General features: G+C 49.8%; 1 protein-coding gene across 1 annotated transcript; it reads left to right on the top strand.

Annotated features, from left to right (window-relative positions):
• Nucleotides 1–21696, top strand: ODAD4 (outer dynein arm docking complex subunit 4). Its single transcript, XM_016215116.2, has 12 exons — nt 1–213; nt 2827–2958; nt 3215–3365; nt 4053–4114; nt 4420–4588; nt 5902–6126; nt 6298–6505; nt 10307–10393; nt 12039–12235; nt 15661–15761; nt 18528–18612; nt 20880–21696. Exons 1-12 carry the CDS (start codon nt 100–102, stop codon nt 21437–21439), a joined length of 2091 nt encoding a protein of 696 aa, XP_016070602.2. The 5' UTR covers nt 1–99; the 3' UTR covers nt 21440–21696.
• Nucleotides 21697–22990: the final 1294 nt, after the last annotated feature.

Genomic DNA, 22990 nt, shown 5'->3' with positions numbered 1-22990 from the left:
TTCCGGTTGCTAAGAGACGGCGTTGCCACTAGACAGACCGAGGTTCTCCGGCTTCTTTTCCTCCCTTTCTCCGCTTCGGCGCCTCCGAATCCCGTCATCATGTCGGACCAAGAAACTGACAGCTTGCGAAGCACCTTTTCCTCTTACATGGCGGAGGGCGAGCGGCTCTATCTCTGCGGGGAGTTCTCTAAAGCTGCGCATAGCTTCAGCAACGTGAGTCCCGCTCTGAACCTACCCATCACCCGTCATCCCTTAGGATGGCTGATAACGCTGAGGTCCTGATAAGGCCTGCACGACCCTAACGTTTCTATTCTCTTGTCCCTGATCCATGCACCACTGTGACAGATAAGCTCCTGCTGAGCCATTTTCTACCAATTCCTACCTGCTTTCTGCCTCATTCTTAATAACCATTCTGTGCGACGACAGTGACTTCTTTTTAACTCAAATGTTTGGTGGTTGACTGGCCTCTTTCTACAGGCCCAATTTCCCAACCACTGGCCAGGAGACTGGCTGAGAGACTTCTTACAGAAGTGAAGTCTCAGTTGCTTATGGATGGTGGTCAGTAGATAACTAGCAATATCATGCATAACCTTAGTATCAATTGCTCCACCCACCTTAAGGGGATTAAGTGCTGTTTTAGGATACCAGCCATACTGCTAAATGCAGTACAAGCCTATGGGGGAGGTACTGTTATTACTCAATTTTAGAGATAAGGAAACTGATAAAGAAGTTGAGTAACATGCCCAAGATCACCAAACTTGCAAGTCTCAGAGGAAGTATTCAACCTCAGGCACTCAGACTCCAGTTCTGAGGTGCTAATCACCAGATGATACTCCTTCGAGAGTAAGCTATTAGATGTTCTTATGACAATTTCTTTTACAACAAATAGCCCGCTTCCTATTCCAAATGGAGTGGCAAAGTAGCTCTCTTCAACCAGTCCCGAGGCTCCCCCTAAACTCAAGCTTCTCAATTGCTACCCAGAATCTTTTATCCCTTCCATTACCTACCACCAGAAATGATTGACCAGATGGGCCAACAGTTGAGTTCAGGCAGAGAGAAAAGAACACCTTGAGGGAAGATAGCTTTGGATGAGAAGTGGGTTTTTTGTTTTTTCTTCTCCATGAAATAGAGTAGCTACTTCCACTTCTTGGAAAAGTGGGAAGGTCTTAGAAAGGAGTGAATCAGGCTGATGCTTCAGGAAAGACAGTATACCACAGACTATGGCAATGATCTCCAACAAAAGAAGAGGACATGGGGAGTAAAGGAAGAGTTCTGCTCCCACTGTTTGTTTGTTTGTTTATTAATCCTCACCAGAGGCTATTTCTTCCATTATTGGAGGGGAGGGAGGAAGGGGGAGAGAGACAGAGAAACTTTTTTTTTAATCTTTATTGATTTCAGAGAGAGGAAGGGAGAGCGGGAGAAATAGAAAGAAACATCAATGATGAGAGTCATGATCAGCTGCCTCCTGCACGCCCCCTGCTGGGGATCGAGCCTGAAACCCCGGCATGTGCCCTGACAGGGAATCAAACCTCGATCTCCTGGACCCTAGGTCAATGCTCAACCTGGCCAGGCGAGACAGAGAAACATTGATATGAGAGAGACACATGAATTGGTTGCCTCCCGCATGTGCCCTGACCAGAGCAGAGGATAGAGCCTGCAACCGAGGTATGTGCTGTTGACCAGGAATGGAACCCTTGACCCTTCGGTTCGCGGACCGACGGTCTAACCACTGAGCCAAATCGGCCAGGGCTGCTCCCACTTTATTTATTTATTTTTAAATATGTTTTTATTGATTTCAGAGACAGGAAGGGAGAGGGAAAGAGAGTTAGAAACATCAATGATGAGAGACTCATTGATCGGCTGCCTCCTACATGCCCCCTACTGGGGATCGAATCTACAACCCTGGCATGTGCCCTGACTGGGAATCAAACCATGACCCCCTTGTTCATAGGTCAACACTCAACTGCTGAGCCACGCCAGCCGGGTGCTGCTCCCACTTTAGAGCCAAAATCACAGCTTCAGTTTTGCTGGCATTTTCATCTTAATCACCTGAAACAGTGATTCATTCACAATAAGCTATGTAAAAAAAAAAAGAGGGCTAATGGAATAGATAACTCAAGTAGCAGATTGTCCTAGAATCCATTTTGTTAGCTTTCAGAGTGCTTAGCCTTTGGAATGTGTTTTGAGTGTGTTGTGCAGCCATTTCAGGTTTGTGGTTGAATTTGATATGCCCCAAACAGATCCTAAGAATCTGTTGTCTGGCCCAGCCAGGCCCAGCTCAGTGATTAAGCATCGACCTAGGATCCAGGAGATCGTGGTTTGATTCTCAGTCAGGGCACATGCCAGGGTTGCAGGTTCGATCCCCAGTCGAGGGTATGCAGGAGGCAGTCGATCAATGACTCTCTCATCATTGATGTTTCTATCTCTTTCTCCCTCTCCCTTCCTTTCTCTGAAATCAATAAAGACATATTTTTTAAAAACCCCCACACACACAAAAAGAATCTATTGTCTGAGTCGTCTGGAGGAATCCCAGACACTCAGGGAATTCGTTATATCCACAGAGCAATATATTCTCACATTTCACCAGTGGCTTCCACACTAGGTTGTGACTTGATCTTGTTTAAGATGAGCCACTTGCACATAATCGAGTTGACTAAGCGAAGAATGATTATGTGCTGCTTTTCGCATAAGATCCAAAGACCTGTTTGCTGCCCCGAGGACACCCCTTGAAACTCTGGCAGGAGAGTTTGGGTGGCTTTTTCCAATCCAGCTTTGACCTTGCCCTCCCTGCGTAGTACCTGTCAACCTGAGTGGTTCCTTTCTCAGGCTCTTCACCTTCAGAATGGAGACAAGAACTGCCTGGTTGCCCGCTCCAAGTGCTTCCTGAAGATGGGAGAGTTAGAGAAATCCCTGAACGATGCTGAGGCTTCACTCCAGGGCGACCCAACTTTCTGTAAGGTGACTGTATGGGTGGAGAACCCTATCTTGCTTTCACCACTGCCATTGTCTGCAGCAACCTCTGGTTAGAAGTGTAGATGAACCAGCCAGACCACCTAGAGTTTGATGCCATTTTCTGTTCCTTCATAGGTCACTTGCCTACCTCCCTGCCTCAGTATCCCAACCTTGACCCCAGCCCGGGCCCCTTCTGGTCCACCACACCTGAGTCCTGTAAGGCCTTGTCTGTCCACCTCAATTTGACTTCCTCTCATTTCAGGGCATTTTACAAAAGGCGGAGACCCTGTACACAATGGGAGACTTCGAGTTTGCCTTGGTGTTCTATCATCGAGGTTATAAGCTGCGCCCTGATCGGGAATTCAAAGTTGGAATTCAGAAAGCCCAGGAAGCCATCAACAACTCAGTGGGAAGTGAGTGACCATGGGGCCTATGCCCTTATCCAGGAAGTCTCTTAGAATTCTTAGGTTTGGAGGAAGGCCTGGGTGCCTTGGGTGGTGACCACTAAGAGGCCTACAGGGAGTCTCATGTTTGGAGTTGGCTGCCGCTGATTTTGTTGAGGATTAGGAACTGTTCACTAGGAGAACCAATCCCTGATCCACTGTACTGAGCACTACAACAGCTGGTTATCCTCAATACCAGATAAGGGCTCTCACCCCAAGTCAGATGAGTGAGATAAGTGCCCATTTTTGGCCTGGTGTCATACAGTAGGATGGAGCCCTGAGCCTAGTCTTCCCTAGTCTCTCACTTCTTCTTTACCATCTGTGCACCAAGAGCTGACCTTGTGTCAGGGGAGGGAGGAGGAAGGAGAGAGAGAGTGTGCCAGTGTGGATGGCTGGGTATGGAAATGGATGGAATGGAGAGCTCCCTTTGGTTGGAAATCTGGCTGCCACGGCCTTGGGCTAGCAGGGACCTTGCCTAACTCCTACAAGAGTATTACACCAAACATGACGAACCATTTGCCTGCCAGGCTGGCTCTGAGCCAACTTTGCAACCATGCCCACCATCCCCCTGCCAAAGGGAACCATTTCTACATAAAAATATGTGAGAGGTCATGCTGGGGGCCTGGTGGAACTGAGCCCCAGCTTCTGTCCTTACAGGTCCTTCTTCAATTAAGCTGGAGAACAAAGGAGACCTCTCCTTCTTAAGCAAGCAGGCTGAGGTAGGGGCCCTGGTTCTGATGATCTATCCCCTCAAGGGAAGAGGCCACATGTGCCTGAGGTGCACACGTTTTAGTGGCCCTGTTGCCTGGGAACAACTAGCTTCTACCCATCACAGGCAGCCATGGGATTCTGCCCCAGCTCTAGAGGGGTCCCAGCAGTCTAGCTGTTCCCGGGCCAGAAACACTCCATGGGTCTCTGCCCACAGGGAGGTCCTGGAGGGAGAGTTTGGGATCACAGACTCTGGGTCCCTGGATTCTCTGTGCTCCTTGCTGAGGCTCTGTCGGGTGTTGCTCCATTTTCCCAGAATATGAAAGCCCTGCAGAAGCCGCATCCCATGAAACAGCTCTTATACCACCACACCAAGAGAGAGACCAAGCGGAGGGGCTCGTTGAAGAGCGAGAAGACTGTCCGCCAGCTTCTAGGCGAGCTCTATGTGGACAAGGAGTATCTGGAGAAGCTCCTGTTGGATGGAGGTTTCCGATACTTTGTTTGCAACAGGGACCGGGGCAAAGGGAATCGGGTGGGTGCTTAACGCACGAGGCAGAGGCAGAGTCTATCATATAATATTAGCCGATATGCTCCTATGGACAGGTTTTACTCTCATTTTACAGATGAGGAAACTGAGGCACAGAAAAGTTAGGTCACCTAAGGTCATGCATAGGTAAGCAGTGACACAGCTTTCAGATGTGAATCCAGGAAGTTGAATTTCAGAACCAGTGCTCTTGAGCACTACGCTACCCTGGGAAGGGACTCCAAAGATTTGGATTCCTCTACCACCTATCCCCTTGGCCTTCAATAAATACAAAGAGCAAAGGAATCCAATTGGGAGGCATCCTAGGGCACTAATACTAAAATGTCCCACACCTCGTCTGGTACAAACCTTCCTTTTATAGATAAGGAAAGAGAGACCCCAAGTGGGGAGTAACTTGTTCTAAGTGACAAGCAAGTTAATGGTGGAGTTGATGCCAGAGCCCAGGCCTCCTAACCTCTGGTCCAACGCTCTTTCAAACACACTGTACTGTGCTGGCAGTGACAGGAAATAGGATGGAGCCTGGAAATGAAAGCCTCACATAAACATGCAGGATGGGGGTATTGCCATTAGCTGATAAGCCTGAGCAGGGATCACCCTTGAATCAGATGACTTTTCTCCAGAGCTGACTTCCAAGGTCATCTGCAGGATTCCTTGCAGGTCTGTGTCACAGGGGGGCAGCTAACTGCTGGCACATCTCCATAACAGGCCTGAATGCTTCCCTCCTCCAGAAGAGCTTCTGTGGAGGGAACAGGTGGCCTGAACATTACCCCAATTGGCCTTACAGCTTTGCCACCAGCTCTAACCTCTGCTCAGGTGGTGGGCAGGACCTGGGCATACCCCTCCAGTTCCTAGCTTACACTGGCCCACTTTGCACCTAGGGAATCACTTGGCACTGGCAACCTGAGCCAGGTCATGCATTTAGACTGTCTTCTCTGAGAACACTACTTGAAATGGGGGAGCCCTGAAGGCTGGGGCTATCCACCAGCTGCCCCTTATGGTAGCTCCTCTTATCTCACCATAAGAGGCCTATGCGCTAAACTCTGTACCGCGAGAATGCCTGAAAGGGGGAGCTCGGGCCTCATCTAGGCCCAGATAGACCCACTCTGCCACCCATGTGCTCTTGCTTTGCTCACTGTTTCTGCAACTCCAGGCAGAGCTTCCCAGGGGGCCCTGAAACGGGGACCCAGAGGCAAGAGGAGGCAACTCCCTTAGATGCCTGTTCTGGTTGGTTCCTCCTCATACCCTTCCCCACAGACCTGATCAAAGGCACCATCAAGCACGGCCTGACCGTGGAGGACCTCATCATGACGGGCATCAACTACCTGGACTCCCGCAGTAACTTCTGGAGGCAGCAGAAGCCCATCTACGCCAGGGAGCGCGACCGCAAGCTGATGCAAGAGAAATGGCTGCGGAACCGCAAGCGCCGGCCCTCGCAGACGGCGCGATACATCCTCAAGAGCCTGGAGGACATTGACATGCGTGGGTGCTGTTCTCAGAGGGGGGGGGACTTTGCTGGGTGGGGAGAGAGCTACAGAATACCCTGAGCCCCTGGCTTCCCTGGACTGTGGGTGGCGTCTGGGGGGAGGGGGGTTCTCCCCTCAGCCGCAAAGAGGCTGCTCCCACATCCACACCACCGCGCTCCCTCCCCAGTGCTGACCAGCGGCAGCGCCGAAGGGAGCCTTCAGAAAGCTGAGAAAGTGCTGAAGAAGGTGCTGGAATGGAACAAAGAAGAGGTGCCCAACAAGGATGAGCTGCTTGGGAACTTGTACAGCTGCATAGGGAATGCGCAGATTGAGCTGGGGCAGATGGTAGCAGCCCTGCAGAGCCACAGAAAAGACCTGGAGATCGCCAAGGAATAGTGAGTCCCTGGGAGGCTGGGAGGCCCAGGCCCAGGGGCCTGCAGGAGTTGGACTGGACCATACAGCTCGGCCTTTTGCCAAGGCTGCTGGTGGCTGAGCTCCCATTTTCTGCCCAGCATGCCTGAGGTAGTTCCCGAGGAGGGAGGAACCACCTGCCCAGGACTGAGAGTAAAGGGTAGAACAAGACTGTCAGGTTTTTTTTGCCACAAAGAGGAGGGCACTGGCCCAAAACTCTAAAAAGCTCCCAGTGGTCTGACTCATAGGGATATTTTCATTCTTACGCCATGTCAGCAAGCATTCCTCAACCCCAGGTGTTCCAGGTGCTGCTAGCATTGGGAGCACAACAGTGACCAGACACAAGGGTCATTTCCCTCCAGGTGTGAAAGAAAAAGTGACATAGCTAACAAATCGCCATAATAATAAGGGTCATGAAGGAAAAATATAAGACCCAATGCTATGAGCAGTGTATTTCAGGAGCACTTCACTGGCTATTGGGGAACACTTTATATGGCCTGTGGGAAGGCACGGAGGCAGGCAGGAGGAAGCGTAAGGTGGAGAGGACAGGGTGTTGCCAGGGCAAGAGTGAGCAAGAGGAGGCTGGATCAATGGGCAGGAGTCAGATCCAACCAGGGCCTGGCAAACCATGGAGTCCGGCCAACCTGAGCTTTGGAATTGTATCTCCCAGCCCTGGGACCTTAGGTAAGGCACTTAACCTCCCTCAACCTTGGTGTCTCTTCTGTCAGATGGACATAGCAATAGCCCCACCTGATAGGGTGGGAGGGAGGACGGCATGCAGAGTACATATGAAGACCTCAGGACATTTCTGTGTATCCACAGTAACAGGAATATCAACTCTCCCAGGAACCAACTCTTCAAATTTGATGGCCTGCTCTGGTTTGGAGTCATTTGTGACTTTCTCCTACCTGGTTCCTACTTATGCCACAGTTCTAAGTCTCTTTCAGTCGCCCAGCATCTATCCTTTCTCCCTCCCTCCCTCCCTCCCTCCCTCCCTCCCTCCCTCCCTCCCTCCCTCCCTCCCTCCCTTCCTCCCCTTCCTTTCCTTTCCTTTCCTTCCCTTTCCTTTCCTTCCCTTCCCTCCCTCCCTCCCTCCCTCCCTCCCTCCCTCCCTCCTCCCTCCCTTCCTCCCCTTCCTTTCCTTTCCTTTCCTTCCCTTTCCTTCCCTTCCCTTCCCTTCCCTTCCCTCCCTCCCTCCCTCCCTCCCTCCCTCCCTCCCTCCCTCCCTCCCTCCCTCCCTCCCTCCCTCCCTTCCTCCCTCCCTTCCTTCCTTCCTTCCTTCTTTTTTAATATGTCTTTCTTAATTTCAGAGAGAGGAAGGGAGAAAGGGAGAGAGAGATAGAAACATATCAATGATGAGAGTCATTGATTGGCTGCCTCCTGCATGCCCCCGACTGGGGATCGAGCCCCCAACCCCGGGCATGTGTCCTGATCAGGATTCAAACTGTGATCTCTTGGATCATAGGTCGATGCTCTGCCACTGAGCCACCCTGGCTGGCTCATCATCCTGTTTCTATGCACGGGTTGGCCCTGGGCTCTCCCTGCCCCCAGCTGCTGCCACACATCGCCTCCAGAGACACATTGCTTTTCATCTATCAACACTCCTTCCCTTGCTGACAAACAGGCCTTCGCCCCTCATTACCTGCAGGTTAAAACCAAATGCCTTTGCTTGGTACTCAAGGCCCTCTCTGCACCGACCTCTGTAAAGCCCTCTAATGTCAGTCCTCCATCTGGCTCAAAATGAATTTCCTGAACATTCCTGCCTCCTACCCTCTCCTTCTTACTCATCAGAGTAAGAAGGCATGCCGTCCATTGCCAATTCATTTCTCGCCTGCCCACACTGTGCTGAGCAGGAGTATCACAGATAGGCCATTCCAAAAGTAGGAAAAACAACCACCAGCAACAACCAGCTTTGGAGACAGACCTGACTTTGACTCTTGGCTCTGGCACTGAGGCTGTGTAGATTTGATTAAGTTGCTCACCTCAGTTTCCTCATCTCTACTGAAGGCATAATAATACCGATTTGCAGAGATTATGAGAATTAAATGATATGTACATACAGTAAGTAATTTGGATCCAACTATATCCCATGTCCTAAAGACATAAATTTTTACTTCTGGCCAGAATCCCTCCCCAACCCCAGACCTGCATATCCAACTAATTCCAAGACATTTCCACTTGCATGTTCCACAGGAACTCCAAATTTAACTTGTGCAATGTGGAATCCCTTATGTCCCTCCCAAACCTCTTGCTCCAGGGTTCCCTATCTGTGAGGATGTCACTTTTGGCCACTCAGTTTCCAAGAAGGAGCCCAGGCTGCTTTCCAGACACCTCCCTCCCATCACTGCTCATGCTCAGCTCGCCCAGGTCCTGTCCAGGCTGCCTCTTTCTCTTCTGTTTTTCTCCCACACCTCAATCCAGACTGACCTTTCCTGCTTCTTGCCTGTTTCCTCTGACCTGAATTTCCTGCTGCCCAGCTGGCCCTTCCGTGCAAAAGAAATCCAATGGTCGGATAAAGTTCAAGTGCTCAGTTCTGCTGCCCTTCCTTACCTGGCTTGTCCTGGTCTCTCTTGACCCAGCTCTCTCCAGGCCCTGAAGATCTGTGTCCAGCCAACGCCTTGTGGCTCTGCTCCTGTTAATCCCTAAAAGGGGCCTTCTCTTTTGCTAGCCCTTTCTTCATCAGCTGATTCTTCAAAATTTAAATAAGTGACTTCCTTCTGGGAAGCCTTCCATGCACCCCAGGGGTGAGTTAGAAATCCCTGCTCTGCCGTCTCTCTCAACACTCACGTGTATCCTGTCTGCCCTATTAGACTCTAGACTCTGGATGAAACTATTTTATATTCCGTTTCTCTTTCCAGCACCTGCCACAAATGGGAACGCAGTAAATGTATGCTAAGTGGCTGAATAAAGAGACATGTTCCTTAAACAAAGTTAGTTCCTCTTTAACATCCATGAATGGGCCTCCAGTCTTAATTTGTGAGTTGAGCATGCACCAGGTGCTCCCTAATTTTAATAAGCCAGGCCCCTCACTCTGTGCCCCTCCCCTGAGCCTATTATCCTTGGGGTGCAGCTCAAGTCCCAACTTGCCTAAGTAGCTTCTTTAATGATCCCAGTCCTCATTTCTTTCTTCGAATACTCTATAGATGATTTGATTGCCTACTTTCTCATTACTGTTATCTTATTACATATTATTGTTGTAAATAAATTAACATATTACAACTTATTCATGACACCATAACAGAGAACCCACTTTATTTTTTAATTTTTATTTATTTATTTATTTTTAAATGTGTCTTTATTGATTTCAGAGAGAGGAAGGGAGAGGGGGAGAGAGATAAATAGAAATGTCAATGATGAGAGAGTCATTGATTGACTGCCTCCTGCATGCTCCCTGCTGGGGATCAAGCCCAAAACCCGGGCATGTGTCTTGACCGGGAATCGAATCTCGATCTCCTGGATCCTAGGTTGATGCTCAACCGCTGAGGCACGTCGGCCTGGCACATTATTTTCTTGAGGTAAGTTCCTAGAAGGGGAATTACTAGATCAAAGAGGCATCTTTGCAAGCTGTTCACTGATGGCCCTCCAGAAAGGTCCTGATAATGTTCATTCTTGGCTACAGAGCATGGGAGGCCCTGTGTGTGTCAGCCCTGCCAGCTGGGCATGTCCCTCAAACTGGACCCTGAGTCCCTGAGGCCAGGGCCCCTGTCTTTAACTTCTTTTCTGTTTCCACAGTGCCTAGAATGACTGATTTCTAGTGAACAACTTGTCATGATTCTTCCCCTCAGTGACCTGCCTGATGCCAAGTCGAGAGCCCTTGACAATATTGGCAGGGTTTTTGCCAGAGTTGGGAAATTCCAGCAAGCCATTGATACGTGAGTGACCAAGGACTGCCTTTTGCCCACCTCGGGGCCAGGACTTCCCACCCTCACACCAGACTCCCAGCCTGGGGCCAGGATGCCAGGCAAGGAGGCATCCAGAAGACCCAAGTTTTTCTCCTTGCTCTGCTAGGCAACCATGGGAAAGCCACTTTGTAAACTCAGGGGCTCATCAGTTAAATTAATTAATAGACTAGAATCAGCATTTTCTCAGAATGTCCCAGTGACAAGAATCACCTTGAGCATTTGTTAGGTATGTGAATTGCAGGTTCGGGTTGGAGCTCAGGGATCTGTTTTTGACAAATACTCCAGTGATCCTTACCCTGGACCAGTTCAGGAATTGGTGGACCAGTTGAGTCTGGGACCTCTTTTGATACTATTCTGTGACTCTGTGGTCATGTGGGGTCCACTGGAACAGAGTCTGAACTCTCCAGGTGACCCAACTGCCGGACTTCTGATGTCCAGCCCCAGGGGCTAGTGACCTACTCCAGTGGGGTGATTCAGCCCCAGGGAGACTTCGGGGGAGGCCTGACCTGGAGACCAGCCTGGGCTGGGTGAGCCAGCTCCTTGGGCCCACTCACTTAGTGCAGAGAGAAATGTCTTTCAGGCCCTAATCGCTTGATTGAAATAGACTTACTTGTTCATCTCTGCTACACATCATTTGGTTTCCTGAATGGCTCCTGGTGTCTATGTGCCAAAAGACAGAGGAGTATGAGAGTTCATCTACATATATATATATATATATATATATTAATATATCTATTGATTTGAGAGAGAGGAAAAGAGAGAGATAGAAACATCAATGATGAGAGAGTCATTGCTCAGCTGCCTCCTGCACGCCCCCCGCTGGGGAGAGAGCCCAAAACCTGGGCATGTGCCCCGACCGGGAATCGAACCACAATCTCCTGGATCATAGGTCGATGCTCAACCGCTGAGCCACGCCTGGCTGTGCCACCTACATATTTTTATAATAAAAAGTTTTATAGTAAATATGTGCTTATTATTAAAATATTAATTTGAAAAATATAGAAAAGTAGAAGAAAAATTATTCAGTCCCACACCCAAAGACAAGCACTAATTCTAATCCTATTCTTTATTTTATTTTTTATTTTATTGATTTTAGAGAGAGAAAGGAAGGGAGAAAGATGGGGAGAGAAACATCGATTTGTTGTCTCACTTATTTATGCATCATTGGTTGCTTCTTGTATGTGCCCTGACTGGGGATCAAACCCACAACCTTGGCGTATCAGGACGATGCTCTAACCATCTGACTACCCGGCCAGGGCCTGTAATCCTACTCTTAACTTTTTTTATTGATTTTTTTTCATTCCATTCTTTTTTCTGTGTTGATTTTTTTCTTATTCGAACTTAAGAATATTCTTAAACATTTTTTTTATGTTAGTTCAAATGATATTTTGTAAACATTATTTGCAACTGTTGTATCAAATTTGACCCCATAGATGTTCCAAAATAGTTTTGGAAGTTTTAAAGAATGTTAATGCTTCTTAGCATCACTTGTTATCTAAAAGAACTGGTGGTTGGAGACAGCTCTTATCCTGCCCCTCAGCAGGAGGCCTTGACCTCCTGTGGCCAAGGGCAGGGTTAGAGTGGAAGAAGCTGACCTGGCGCTTCATACCCCCAGGTGGGAGGAGAAGATCCCTCTGGCGAAAACCACCCTGGAGAAGACCTGGTTGTTCCATGAGATTGGCCGCTGCTACTTGGAGCTGGACCAGGCCTGGGAGGCCCAGAATTACGGGGAGAAGTCCCAGCAGTGCGCCGAGGAAGAAGGGGACATCGAGTGGCAGCTGAATGCCAGTGTTCTGGTGGCACAGGCACAAGGTATAGGCTCAGAGAGGATACCCTATCTTCCCCAGCCCTCAGGCCCGGCTGCCACTCCCAGGCTGGGAGTCCTGTGGGCCAAACTTAGCATCCCTGTGTGCCCCCGCCCATTTGAATTCTGACTCTGAGAGTGCGGCCCACCCTGTCCATTTTGACCAGGATAAGTGCCTTCTTTGGGCTAAGCGCAGTTAGGACTTGGGGCACCCTGAGAGCTGCCCCTGCTCTTGAGGAGCTCAGCTGCAAACCAGCACAACGTAACCCTCTGGTCATCAAAACAGCGCCAACCTCACCCTGGCAGGACAGAATTGCTCAGTGGTTAGAGTGTTGCACCGCCGCCCCCCGCCCCCCACTAAAGAGTCTCAGGTTCGATTTCCAATCAAGGGCACATACCCGGGGTGCATGCAGGTTGGGTGCTCAGCCCTGGTAGGGGCGCATGCGGGAGGCAACCAATCGATATCTCTCTCTCACATCTCTCTGGCTCTCTCTTTCTCCCTCTCTCCCTCCCTCCCTTCCACTTTCTCTAAAAATCAATGGAAGAAGTCCTCTGGTGAAGAGTAACAAAACCAAAAAAAAACAAAACCAAAAGAACAGCGCCACCTCCTGTTGCCTTGGTGCTCTTTACATCTGCATTCTTGCATTGAATCACTGCAAGCCAGTGATGTAGGCGGTGTTGTCCTCATTTTATGTGTGGAAACTGAGGCAGTGAGCGTTTCAGCAGATTGCTCCAGGTCACACGAGGGAACTTTTTGGGTCTGTGGAGATGTTCTAAAACTGGGTTGTGGTGATCCTTGCACAACTATAAGTTTACTAAAAATCATTGAACTCTATACTTAGAAATGGATGCATTTTATAATATGTGAATTACATCTCAATGAAATTGTTAAAAACACACACACACACACAGCAAGGGGCAGGGGTAAGGAGAAACAGATGAAACAAGATCGGCAATATTTTGATAATTATTGAAGCTGAGTGATGAGTAATGGGGGTTCATTTTACTACTCCTTTTACCAGTGTGTATATTTGAAATATTTCACAATGTAAAGGTAAAAAGGAATGGCTCCAGGTCACAAGCTAATAGACGATGGAGCTGGGACTAGAACTCAGTTTTGTCTGACTCCAAAGCTCAGGCTTTGCAAAGCTGTGCTAAGCTGCTCCTGCCCCAGGCACCCAGCTGACCCCACTGAGGGAGGAATTGTGACCAGTGCTATGATCAGGTGCATAATCATTCATTCCTTTATTCATGCTGCAAATACTTACTTGGTACCTTCTAGGGGTACAGTAGGGAGCAAAACTGATAACAATTTCCTGCCCTCCTGTCTGAAGAGATAACTTTTAAGCAGAAACTTTAAGGATGAGAACAGAGCTGTCCAGCCAAAGGAACAGTGTTTAGGAAGGTGGGCAGGAACTGGGCCAATTTTATAAGCCGAAGGAGACCAATGTAAGTTGGAGGTCCTGGGGACCAGGGAGGTTTGGAGAAAGGAGGTTGATGTGGGGCCAGATCCACAGGGCCTTATGGGCCTACTTACAAATCATGGATTCTTTCCTAAAAGCATAGAGAAAAGTACAGAAAGCTTTAAACCTAAATCACAGACACGATTATGGTGGCTTTGCCTAGATACATTTCCTGTTCTTAGGAGGGCACTGTATAAGCTGAAGGGGCGACAGGATGTACCCCTCAGGTTGGATGTTATCCTGAGTCCACTCTTGAGGACTTATTGGGCCCTGAGGGTCTCTGGAGAACCAGGCCACTACTGCTGGTCTCAGTTCCCCCACACTGGAGTTAAAACAAACAAACACAGCAGCCTGGGAGCCACCGGAGTCTAGAGGCAGCACAGCCTAGGGGGCAGAGCTTGGACAAGTGCCACTCTGTGCCTCGGTTTTGTCCTCTGTAAATAGGGATAATGGTGGTATCTACCTGTAGGGTTGGTGTAAAGAAATAGAGTGATACTTAAGGGTGTAGGCACTGAGAACAGGAACTGGCAACTAGTGAACACTCACTAAATACTAATTTCTTCCTTCCTGCCCTCTCATCAACTTCTCATAAGTGTTTCTAACAGTGTTGAGAAAGTTACAGGCCTTGGAAAAGCCTATTTATGGCTCAACAAAAATGTAGGCATAAATGTGTAGATTTGTGCATGTAGAGGGGAAAGAAGGGGAAAAGAGCTTCCAGAATCAAGGTAACTTTAGGTGACAGATTCAATTAAAAAATAGCCTTTAGTGTTTACTCTCTTTAATAAGTGTTATGACTCCTCTACAGACCTGCAGTGTCAGAATGACACTGACATTCATTTTTGGTGGTCTCAATGAATACTGTGACTCTCCTTTAAAGGGTTATATGTATATATGACCCCACTTACTGTGACTCTATATACTTTCAGAGTTACACATTGAATTGCTTATCTAATGGAATAGCCTTTGGCAGTTTGACTTGCGGAAGGACGCAAGGCCCTCCTTCCCCCATGGATCCCAAAGCAGTTCTTGGGAGGGGCGTGCATCTTGGGTATATTCAGTTATAAGAGGAAGCTGTGGTATGTGAAGAAACTGAAATGTGGGATTCCCAGCCTGGCTGGCGAGTAATTTTCTTTCCTTCCTGAACTTAAGCTCTTTTAAAGGGCAGTCAATCGTTCCAGTCCCAGCTCCAGCGCTAACTGGTGAGGTGGGTGAGCTCAGAGGATCCACCTCCTTTCTGGGTTCAGACTGTGGGAGCTGGGCTCCGGAGAGCTGGGGTTCCAGCCGCTGGCCCATGAGTCACGTCCAATCCTTCAGTGTTTTGTTTGGTCTCTACAGAGTTCTTTAAAAAAGTTGAGCAAACACTTTAAAAATATGGATTTTCTCTTTGCGACAATCTGAAGATGGGACCAGATGGAGTTGTCCCCTGTCCTGTGTGCACAGGCCTCCTTCCCTCGCTGACACCTTTGTTGTTGTTGTTGTTTTTTCTGTTGCTTTTCAGAGAGATTGGGAGAGAGAGAGAGAGAGAGAGAGAGAGAGAGAGAGAGAGAAAGAAAAACATCGGAGAGACACATTGATTGGTTGCCTCTGGCACATGCCCCAACGCAGGCCGGGGATCAAGCCTGCAACTGAGGTAGATGCCCTTTTCAGGAATTGAACCCGGGACCCTTCGGTCTGAGGGCTGACACTCTAACCACTGAGTCAAACCAGCCAGGGCTCACTGACCGCTTTGAATGGCCTGAGGTTCCATAGCACAGGTTCCCAGGTTTTGTCCTTAGTGGGGAGATGACCCAGGAATGTGATCGAAAGGGTGATCCTGGGCTGCTCCGTGATGCTGCCTGAAACCTGGGGCTGACTCCAGCTCACACAAGTGTGTCACTACCCTGGGAGGGAACCTGGCACCTGCAGGGCAGCCACATCATGCAACACAGTGTCACCACCTACCTGTGCTGTGCCTGCCCTCTGTTCTCCAGTGAAGTTGAGAGACTTCGAGTCGGCCGTGAACAACTTTGAGAAGGCCCTGGAGAGAGCGAAGCTGGTCCACAACAACGAGGCACAGCAGGCCATCATCAGCGTAAGCCTCTCCCCAGCTGGGCCTGCCGTGGGCGCGGGCCCCCAGCCCCTCAGCCTTCCCAGTGGCCATTCCACAAACATTGATCACCTACCAACTGCAGGGCACATTCTAGGTAGGGCAGTGGTTTCAAATGTTTGCCACTGCCATCAGTTTATATAGCAACCCATACTTATTTATTTATTATCTCAGGGAGAGGGAGAGAGAGATAAAAACATCAGTGATGAGAGAGGATCATCAATTGGCTGCCGCCTGCATGCCCCCTACTGGGGATCAAGCCTGCAACCCAGGCATGTGCCCTGACCAGGAATCGAACCGCAGCCTCCTGGTTCATGGGTCGACACTCAACCCCCGAGCCACAGCGACTGGGCCACATATTTTATTTGAAATAAACAAAACGTAGAAATGAAAGTTTTACAAAACATATTTACCTTACTCCAAACGCTAATATTCCTTATTCTTTTTTATTTTTCATTTTCTTTTACTTAATGCTGGTGGAGACCTAAGTTGATTTTAGGACTTGCAGTTTCAAAAATACTCCCTCCTCCAGGAGACCACAGGAAATACAGTATGATCTCCTCGCTCACTTGCCTCGACCTGCGCTGCTCAATAAGGCAGCCGCTGACCATGTGCGGCTATTTAAATGAAAGTAACTTAAAAGTTAAATTTAAAATTCAGTTTCTCAGTCACACTAGCCACATTTCAGTGTTCCATAGCCACACGTGGCTGCGGCCACAGTGCAGATCTCGGGTAGTCCCATCCTTGCAGAAATTTCTGTTGGATGGTGCTGGCCTAGACTGTCAGCTTCAGGAGGCAGAGACCACAGGTGAAGCCTCTGCTTCCAGAGCCACTCCAGGCAGATGGACAACCTCAGTAGGGTCAGCACACTGACCTCGCAGATGCTCAGGCAGCTTAGCATGAATCTGCTGGCCACCTCCCCTCCTGCCGCCGGCCAGCTGCTGCCCCTAAGCTGTCCCATGTCGAAATTCTAGAGGCAGCACCAGCACGTAGCTGGACGCCAGTAGGCATCTGCTGGAGTGAATGAAATAGGCCGTCGTTCTCCCTCGGGAGCTTGCCCAGCGGTTGAAAGGGGCCAGACTGCATAACTCGGAGGCAGCACGAGGGGTGTGGCCCGGGAACCGCATTGGAGGTGCCGCAGGCATTCAGCAAAGGGAGCAGGGACCGTGGGAATGGACATCTTGAAAATGCTGTGGTTGGAGGTGGCCCTCATGGTGGATTTGAAGGACAAGGATTGCAGGGTCTGGCCAGGCTGAAGGCACGGAGGCTGCAGGTGCTGAGGGATCTGTGGGAGGCAGAAAAGGAGACCCTGGCCTGTATCCAGGAGTTGGGTAACGATGGCAGAAGGACTAGGGGTAAAGAACCCCAGGCAGTCAGTGGACCATCCTGGACTCAAAGATCTAGGAATGGCAAGGAAGCCACCTGAACCACTCTAATTTTTAGGGGGCAAGATCATGGTTTGTGAGGACCATGGTGAAACCACTTTTTCCCTGTCATGGAGGAGAAACCACTCCCCCAAAGACCCCACCATATGGCAGTCCATGCTCTGCTTTCACCTGGCCCAGGGCGACTTAGGCCTGTCACTTGTTCTCTTTCTTTGTCAAGGGGGTCAGCTCCCTTAATGTGTACGTTGCCTTTATATCTGGCCTCCAGAGGTAGAGTGCTCCCCTTCACTGAAGCCCAGCCATGTGCTCCTCAGTTCACACACACGGTCTCTCCCAATTAATCCTGTTCCACATGATCGCCCTGCAAATATGTGGAGAGAGATAGCATGGCAATTAAATGTGGTAAGTATTTGCTGACCACAAGTCGGCCTGGGCTGTCCAACCCAAAGGTGACAACCAAGGTCCTGGCCCTCAGGAAGCTTGGTGTCAGCAGGAAAGTTATAACAAAAACCCCTTGTTTGTGACCAGTGCAATAGGGACCAGGGGATTCAGAGTGAGAGGGCCCAACAGGGAGGCAGGGCTGGGGCTTTCCTATAAAGAAGGGTTTGAGGTCACCTTGGCTGGGCAGGGATTTGAAAGGTTGAGAGGCAGAGAAGTGACTGTGGGGTCAAACAACCCTATGGCCATAAGTGACTCCTCATGGGACCAGGTCCCTGACCTTTTACCCACCTGGATGGGCATCTCCAGGCAGGAAGGCAAACACAGGGTGGAGACCAACAGTGCACAAGAGTGTCCAGGCCTGGTGGTAGTTCAGTAGATGGTTCCGAGTGCCTACTGGTGCTCCGCCCATGCAAGTCACAAGGAAGGAGGCAGAGCCTGCCCTCAAGATGTGCGCAGGCTGAGTTGCAGGCCCCCAGGGAACCTGCAGCCATCCTGGAAGCCCCTCTGAAGGCAGGCAAGCCCCTGGCCCACCCTGCAGTGTGTCTGATTCCCTCCCTGGCTTGCTGCCCTGCTGTGGCCTTAGGGACTTGCATCGTGTCTTTGCATTGGCTGAAGCCAAAGGAAGCTTTAGGTAAAAAGGTGGAAATCAGTAGATACACACACCTCCCAAATACATGCCTAAGCCCAAGGGAAATGAAGTCTGAGATCCCTGCAGTCATGTATCTCATATCACTTAGCCTGGGTATTTCCAAGTCCCTAGGTATCAACTAACCTCCAGGCAGGAGCCTTTAGAGGAGCCAGGAGCAAAGAAGGGGGCAGGGTTAGTGCAGAGCCCTGCCTCCTGGGGTTGGGACTTGGGTGAAAGGGGAAGTGTAGGTGCCGAACAGGGGTTATGAGAGTTTATGGGCTCTTCTACCACCCACAGGCTTTGGACGATGCCAACAAGGGCATCATCGATGAGCTGAAGAAAACTAACTACAGGGATTTATTCAAAGAAAAGAAAGAAAAAGGTGAGTTCCTGGAGCCCCTGAGACAAGCAGCTTCAGAATTTTCCCTCTGCATTCTCTTCTGTCAGTCTCAGCTGCAATTTCCAGTAGCTTGTCCAGTCCCAGGGCTTAGCACTGTCTACAAGCCCTTTGATTTCAGAGCCGCCAGCAGCCCCAGCCTTTCCCTGGGGCAATTCAGCCCACCTCCGGCTCAGCCCATGCTGTCTGCCCAGAGAGCCCACTCCTACATTTCTTCAATGAATTCATCAAGTATTTGCTGAGCACTGGTCACATGCCAGGAAGGTGTAAGATTCGAGGGAGACAGAGGCTCAGCCCCTGCCCTGGAGGAGCCCACAGCCCAGTGGGAAAGCCAGGCTATTATAGTTGCCCCTGACTGGGCTCCAGCAGGTGAGGGCGGAACTGGAGGAACTGCTCTGCTATGAGCGCAGGCAACGCGCTCTGACTTCTCTGGGGAAATAGGGAAGGCTCCGAAGGGGAAGAATCGTCCTGTGTGCCAGGCACTGGGTTAAGCATCTCATTCAGTCCTCACCACCCTAGGAGGTAGGTACTGTTTGGGGGGCAATGAAGGCTGAGTGAAGTGGAGTGATCTGTCTGGGTCACACAGCAGTCTGACTCAGAGCCACACTGTCCCCTGCTGCATGGCACTGCTCTTTGGGGCCAGCATGGGCAGGGTAGGGGTGGGGGTGGGGAACAGGGGGGCACAAAAAGACGATCTACCTTATCACATTCTTTCTCCCAAGGCCTCAGGGAGTAAAGAGGCCTTTGACTCCCTGGCTCCAGGAAGTGAGGGAAGAAGATGGCTGGGACTCCAGGCCCCCAGGCCGCACCAAATCATTAGGGACAGATTCTAGAGGGGATCTAGAGGGGATGGGTGATGAGAGAAGCTGATCTCCATTCAGTGCTGCCTGTGTGCCAGGCACTCTTCTCCGGGCATTATACACTATGTTCTGACTCACCTGATCCCGCAAGAACACTATGAAATAAGTATTATTATTCACTTGATTTTATGGATGACACGGAGGCAGAGGGGTTGAAGTCCCACAGTGGTTTTCAGTCTTGGGCAGCCTGGCTCTAAAACCCAGGCTTTTACCATGGTTCTACACTGTTCCTGGTGACAAGACAGCCTCTGTCTGCCCTTCTGTGGTGCCCTAGCCACATCTCAGTTACTCTGTACAGCCAAGAGGACAGAGCCACCTCCAGGCACCAAGGCCGAAGCCCTCTCTGTTCCAGGCATGGTGGTAGGGAGCTGGGTGTGGAGTTTGCAGGCACCTGAGTAGACCTTTATCATCCAGCACCTGCCATGTGGTGGGCAGATCCCCTCAGTGAGAGGCTCTGCCTCTGCCCCACATGACCTTGGAGCTGTTCTCAGAAGCCACAGTAGCAACAGATGTGAAAGGACACAACTGGGAAATGGCAGATGCTCCAAGCATCCTCCCTCACACCTCCCTTGCCAACCTTGGCAGGCCATGTGCTGGGGAAGGTGCCCTCGGGGAAAACTCATCCCAAAAGCCCTGTGGCCAGTGCCAGCTGCTGAGCACTTCCCTCCCAGAACAGCAGGTGGCAGCATTGCATATGTCTTCACTGCCAAATGGCAGCCCCCCTGTGAATGGAGAGCCCCTATAAGCACCTTAGAGACCAGGGGCTGCCAGAAAGAGAATGTGAGGGTGACTCAGGAGGAGAGGGATTGGTGACTTTTCTCTGTAGCTGGCAAACACAAGGAGCAAGGATCCCTCTGGTTGTAAAATAGCTCTCCAGCTGAACTTGCTGCTAGCAGTCTGCTCATACTTTTACAGGGAACCTCCCAACAAATGATGAAATGTGCTTCCCAGGGACAAAGAGAAATGCAGAATGAGGGTGCTGGAGAAAACACCCCTTCTGTCCTTTCCCAGTACCTATGTTATTTCTTGTAGGGAAAGAGAATGTGCTGTGGGGGCAGACTGTCTTGGGTTCAAATTCTGACTCTGCATTGATTTGCCGTGTGATCATGGTGTGTGATTTCTCTTTATCAATCTCAGGTCCCTTGACTGCAAACTCGAATCAATGACACTATGCACTTTTATGACACTATGCACTTACGATGATTGGTATAATCTGTGCAGCTCACACGATGTCTGGAACAGGGCTGGTGCTCAGCAATGGATGAGGTTCTTTCTCTCCTTTTGCAAAGGATTGCTTCTCTTAGAAGCACAGGCCACCACAGGCTGGGGTTCTCCCAGGCCCAGAGGTGGAAAAACTTCTACCTTTCTCTCCTCCTTCCTCTTGTTTTTCAGAAGAGGCTGCTGCATTGGCTAAAACAGCAACATTGCTAAAGGAGAAGGAAAGAGTGAGAAGAGTAAGAGATGAGCCCGAGAAGGTGGTGAAGCAGTGGGAAAGAGAGCAGGCGGAGAGTGAGAAAGATACAGAGGATGAGTTGTCTAATGAAGAACCTCTGACCATCACAGTGAATGGACAAGAAGACAACGGGGAGAGAGAAAAAGTAGAAAAAACCAGCTCCACAAGGAGAAAAGAACTGGGAGCCATGGGGAGAGACTCAGGAGGTGTTGCCCAGAGACTGTCCGGAGAACTAGGCATAAGATCAGGAGAAGGAGCTGGTGGGAAAGTATCAGAAGTGAGCAGAAGGGAATCAAGAGAAATTTACAGGAGGCCTTCAGATCTGGACCAACAAAACTCAGAATTCATAGAAGGGGAATTGGAAGGACAAGAGGAGAAATTTTCAGAAGTTGTCAGAAGAGAGTTGGAAGAACTGGGGGAAATAGAATTGGGAGAAAAAGAAGGAATGAAAACAGAAAGTGCTGAAAACATGGAAGAAGATGAAAAGGAAGATGAATGAAGCCATTGTTAGTGGGCATTAGGATCCAGAGGCGGGTGTTCACAGGGACCATGGGGACCTTATTAAGCTAGACTTTTGAGTGAGATTTTTTAAGGGGAAAAAATGTGGCCTGGGCCCCACAGGTCACCTCTGCCTCTTTCTGATATTGCTTTCCCTTTAAATATATATCTTTCACTCTTACAGTCCCTCAGTCTCTTGTTTTGTCTCCTTACCCCCACCCATTCTCAAAATGAATGACGTACTATGACCAAGCAGAACTCTGGTCTTACCTTGACTGGGTGAAACACAGAGAGCCCAAAACAAGGCCTGACCCAGAGTGTGATCAAGGTGTGAAGCATGATCCTCTCCCCGAGGCCCTGTCCAAATATCTTATGGAAGAAAGAGAAAGGTGCTAAGAAGAAAGAGTTTCGGGAGCGTGAAGAAACAGGTGAGCTCTGAGAACCAGGACGGCTTAAAGGAGGGAGGAAAGAGAAAGGCCTGAGAGTGGAGGTTGTCTGCCCAGCTGCTGGCCATTGGTTCATCTTGCTGAGTATCTACTTTCTGCAGCACATTGTGGGAGGCTCTATGGAAGAAATAATGGGACAGCCTCAACCATCATTCAGTGAGGGAGATCTACTTGTAAACCCCTAAGCCCTGAAAGCAAAATGAAGTGGATGCTGGCCCTGATAGGGACACTGGGCTCTAGGAACCCAGAGGAAGGAAAAGGTTCCTGCCCGAGAACAGGAAGTAACCTGGGAGTAGGAGCTAGGGCAGGCCGACCTGTGCTGTCGCTGCCTGTATAGTCAAGTAAGTCAGGCTCCCAAGCTTGTTTCCTCCTCTGTAGAATGGGTACCTGCCTGGGGTTGCTGTGAGGATTATATGAGTGCTTAGCACAGCACTTGGTACACAGTAAGCTCTCCAAAATCCACCCAAGCTTTCAGTAGCTTCACAGAGGAAGTGGCGGCTGAGCAGCTGCCTCAGAGGATGAGTTAGAATGTCACTACAGTTAACCATCTGTCCCTTTGGCCATTGCCATCCTGGTTCTGTCCCCACAATTCCTGGCAGGAGTGGACTGAGATTGAATTTAGGCTGGGACAGAGCCTGGACCAGGGTGAGGCAAGTGAGGCATTTCAGCTGCAACATTTCATGGGATGCCAAAAAACTCAGTAAGCAAGATAAACAGTATTTTAATGCAATTGTAAAAAAAAAAAAATTAATGCAAAAACCCATGATGAATAAAATTCAGAATTTTATATAAAGACAGAATCCAACCCTGCTTCCGGAGAAGGGTGACGGTTTGGTTTTCCTCTTTAAAGAGTTCATTATTTACACCTACAAGAAAAAAGAGGTTATATGAATGAATGAATGAATGAATGAATGAATGAATGAATGAATGAATGAATGAATGAAAAAAGAGGCCGGACAAACTCCCACCCCACACCCCCAGCTGCCGCTCGGCCCGCGGCTCCCAGGTGCGCCGCCGGCGTGCGCTCCCGCCCGCGATCCTCCGGGCGGACGCCCAGCCCCCGTCTCCACCCTCCGCCCCGACGCCGAGTCAGTTTCGGGCTTCGA

This window comes from Miniopterus natalensis, chromosome 17, assembly GCF_054644295.1.
Source record: "Miniopterus natalensis isolate mMinNat1 chromosome 17, mMinNat1.hap1, whole genome shotgun sequence".
NCBI lineage: Eukaryota > Metazoa > Chordata > Mammalia > Chiroptera > Miniopteridae > Miniopterus > Miniopterus natalensis.
The sequence above is the reverse complement of the archived record's forward strand: the minus strand, read 5'-3'. Positions and strand labels throughout refer to the sequence as shown.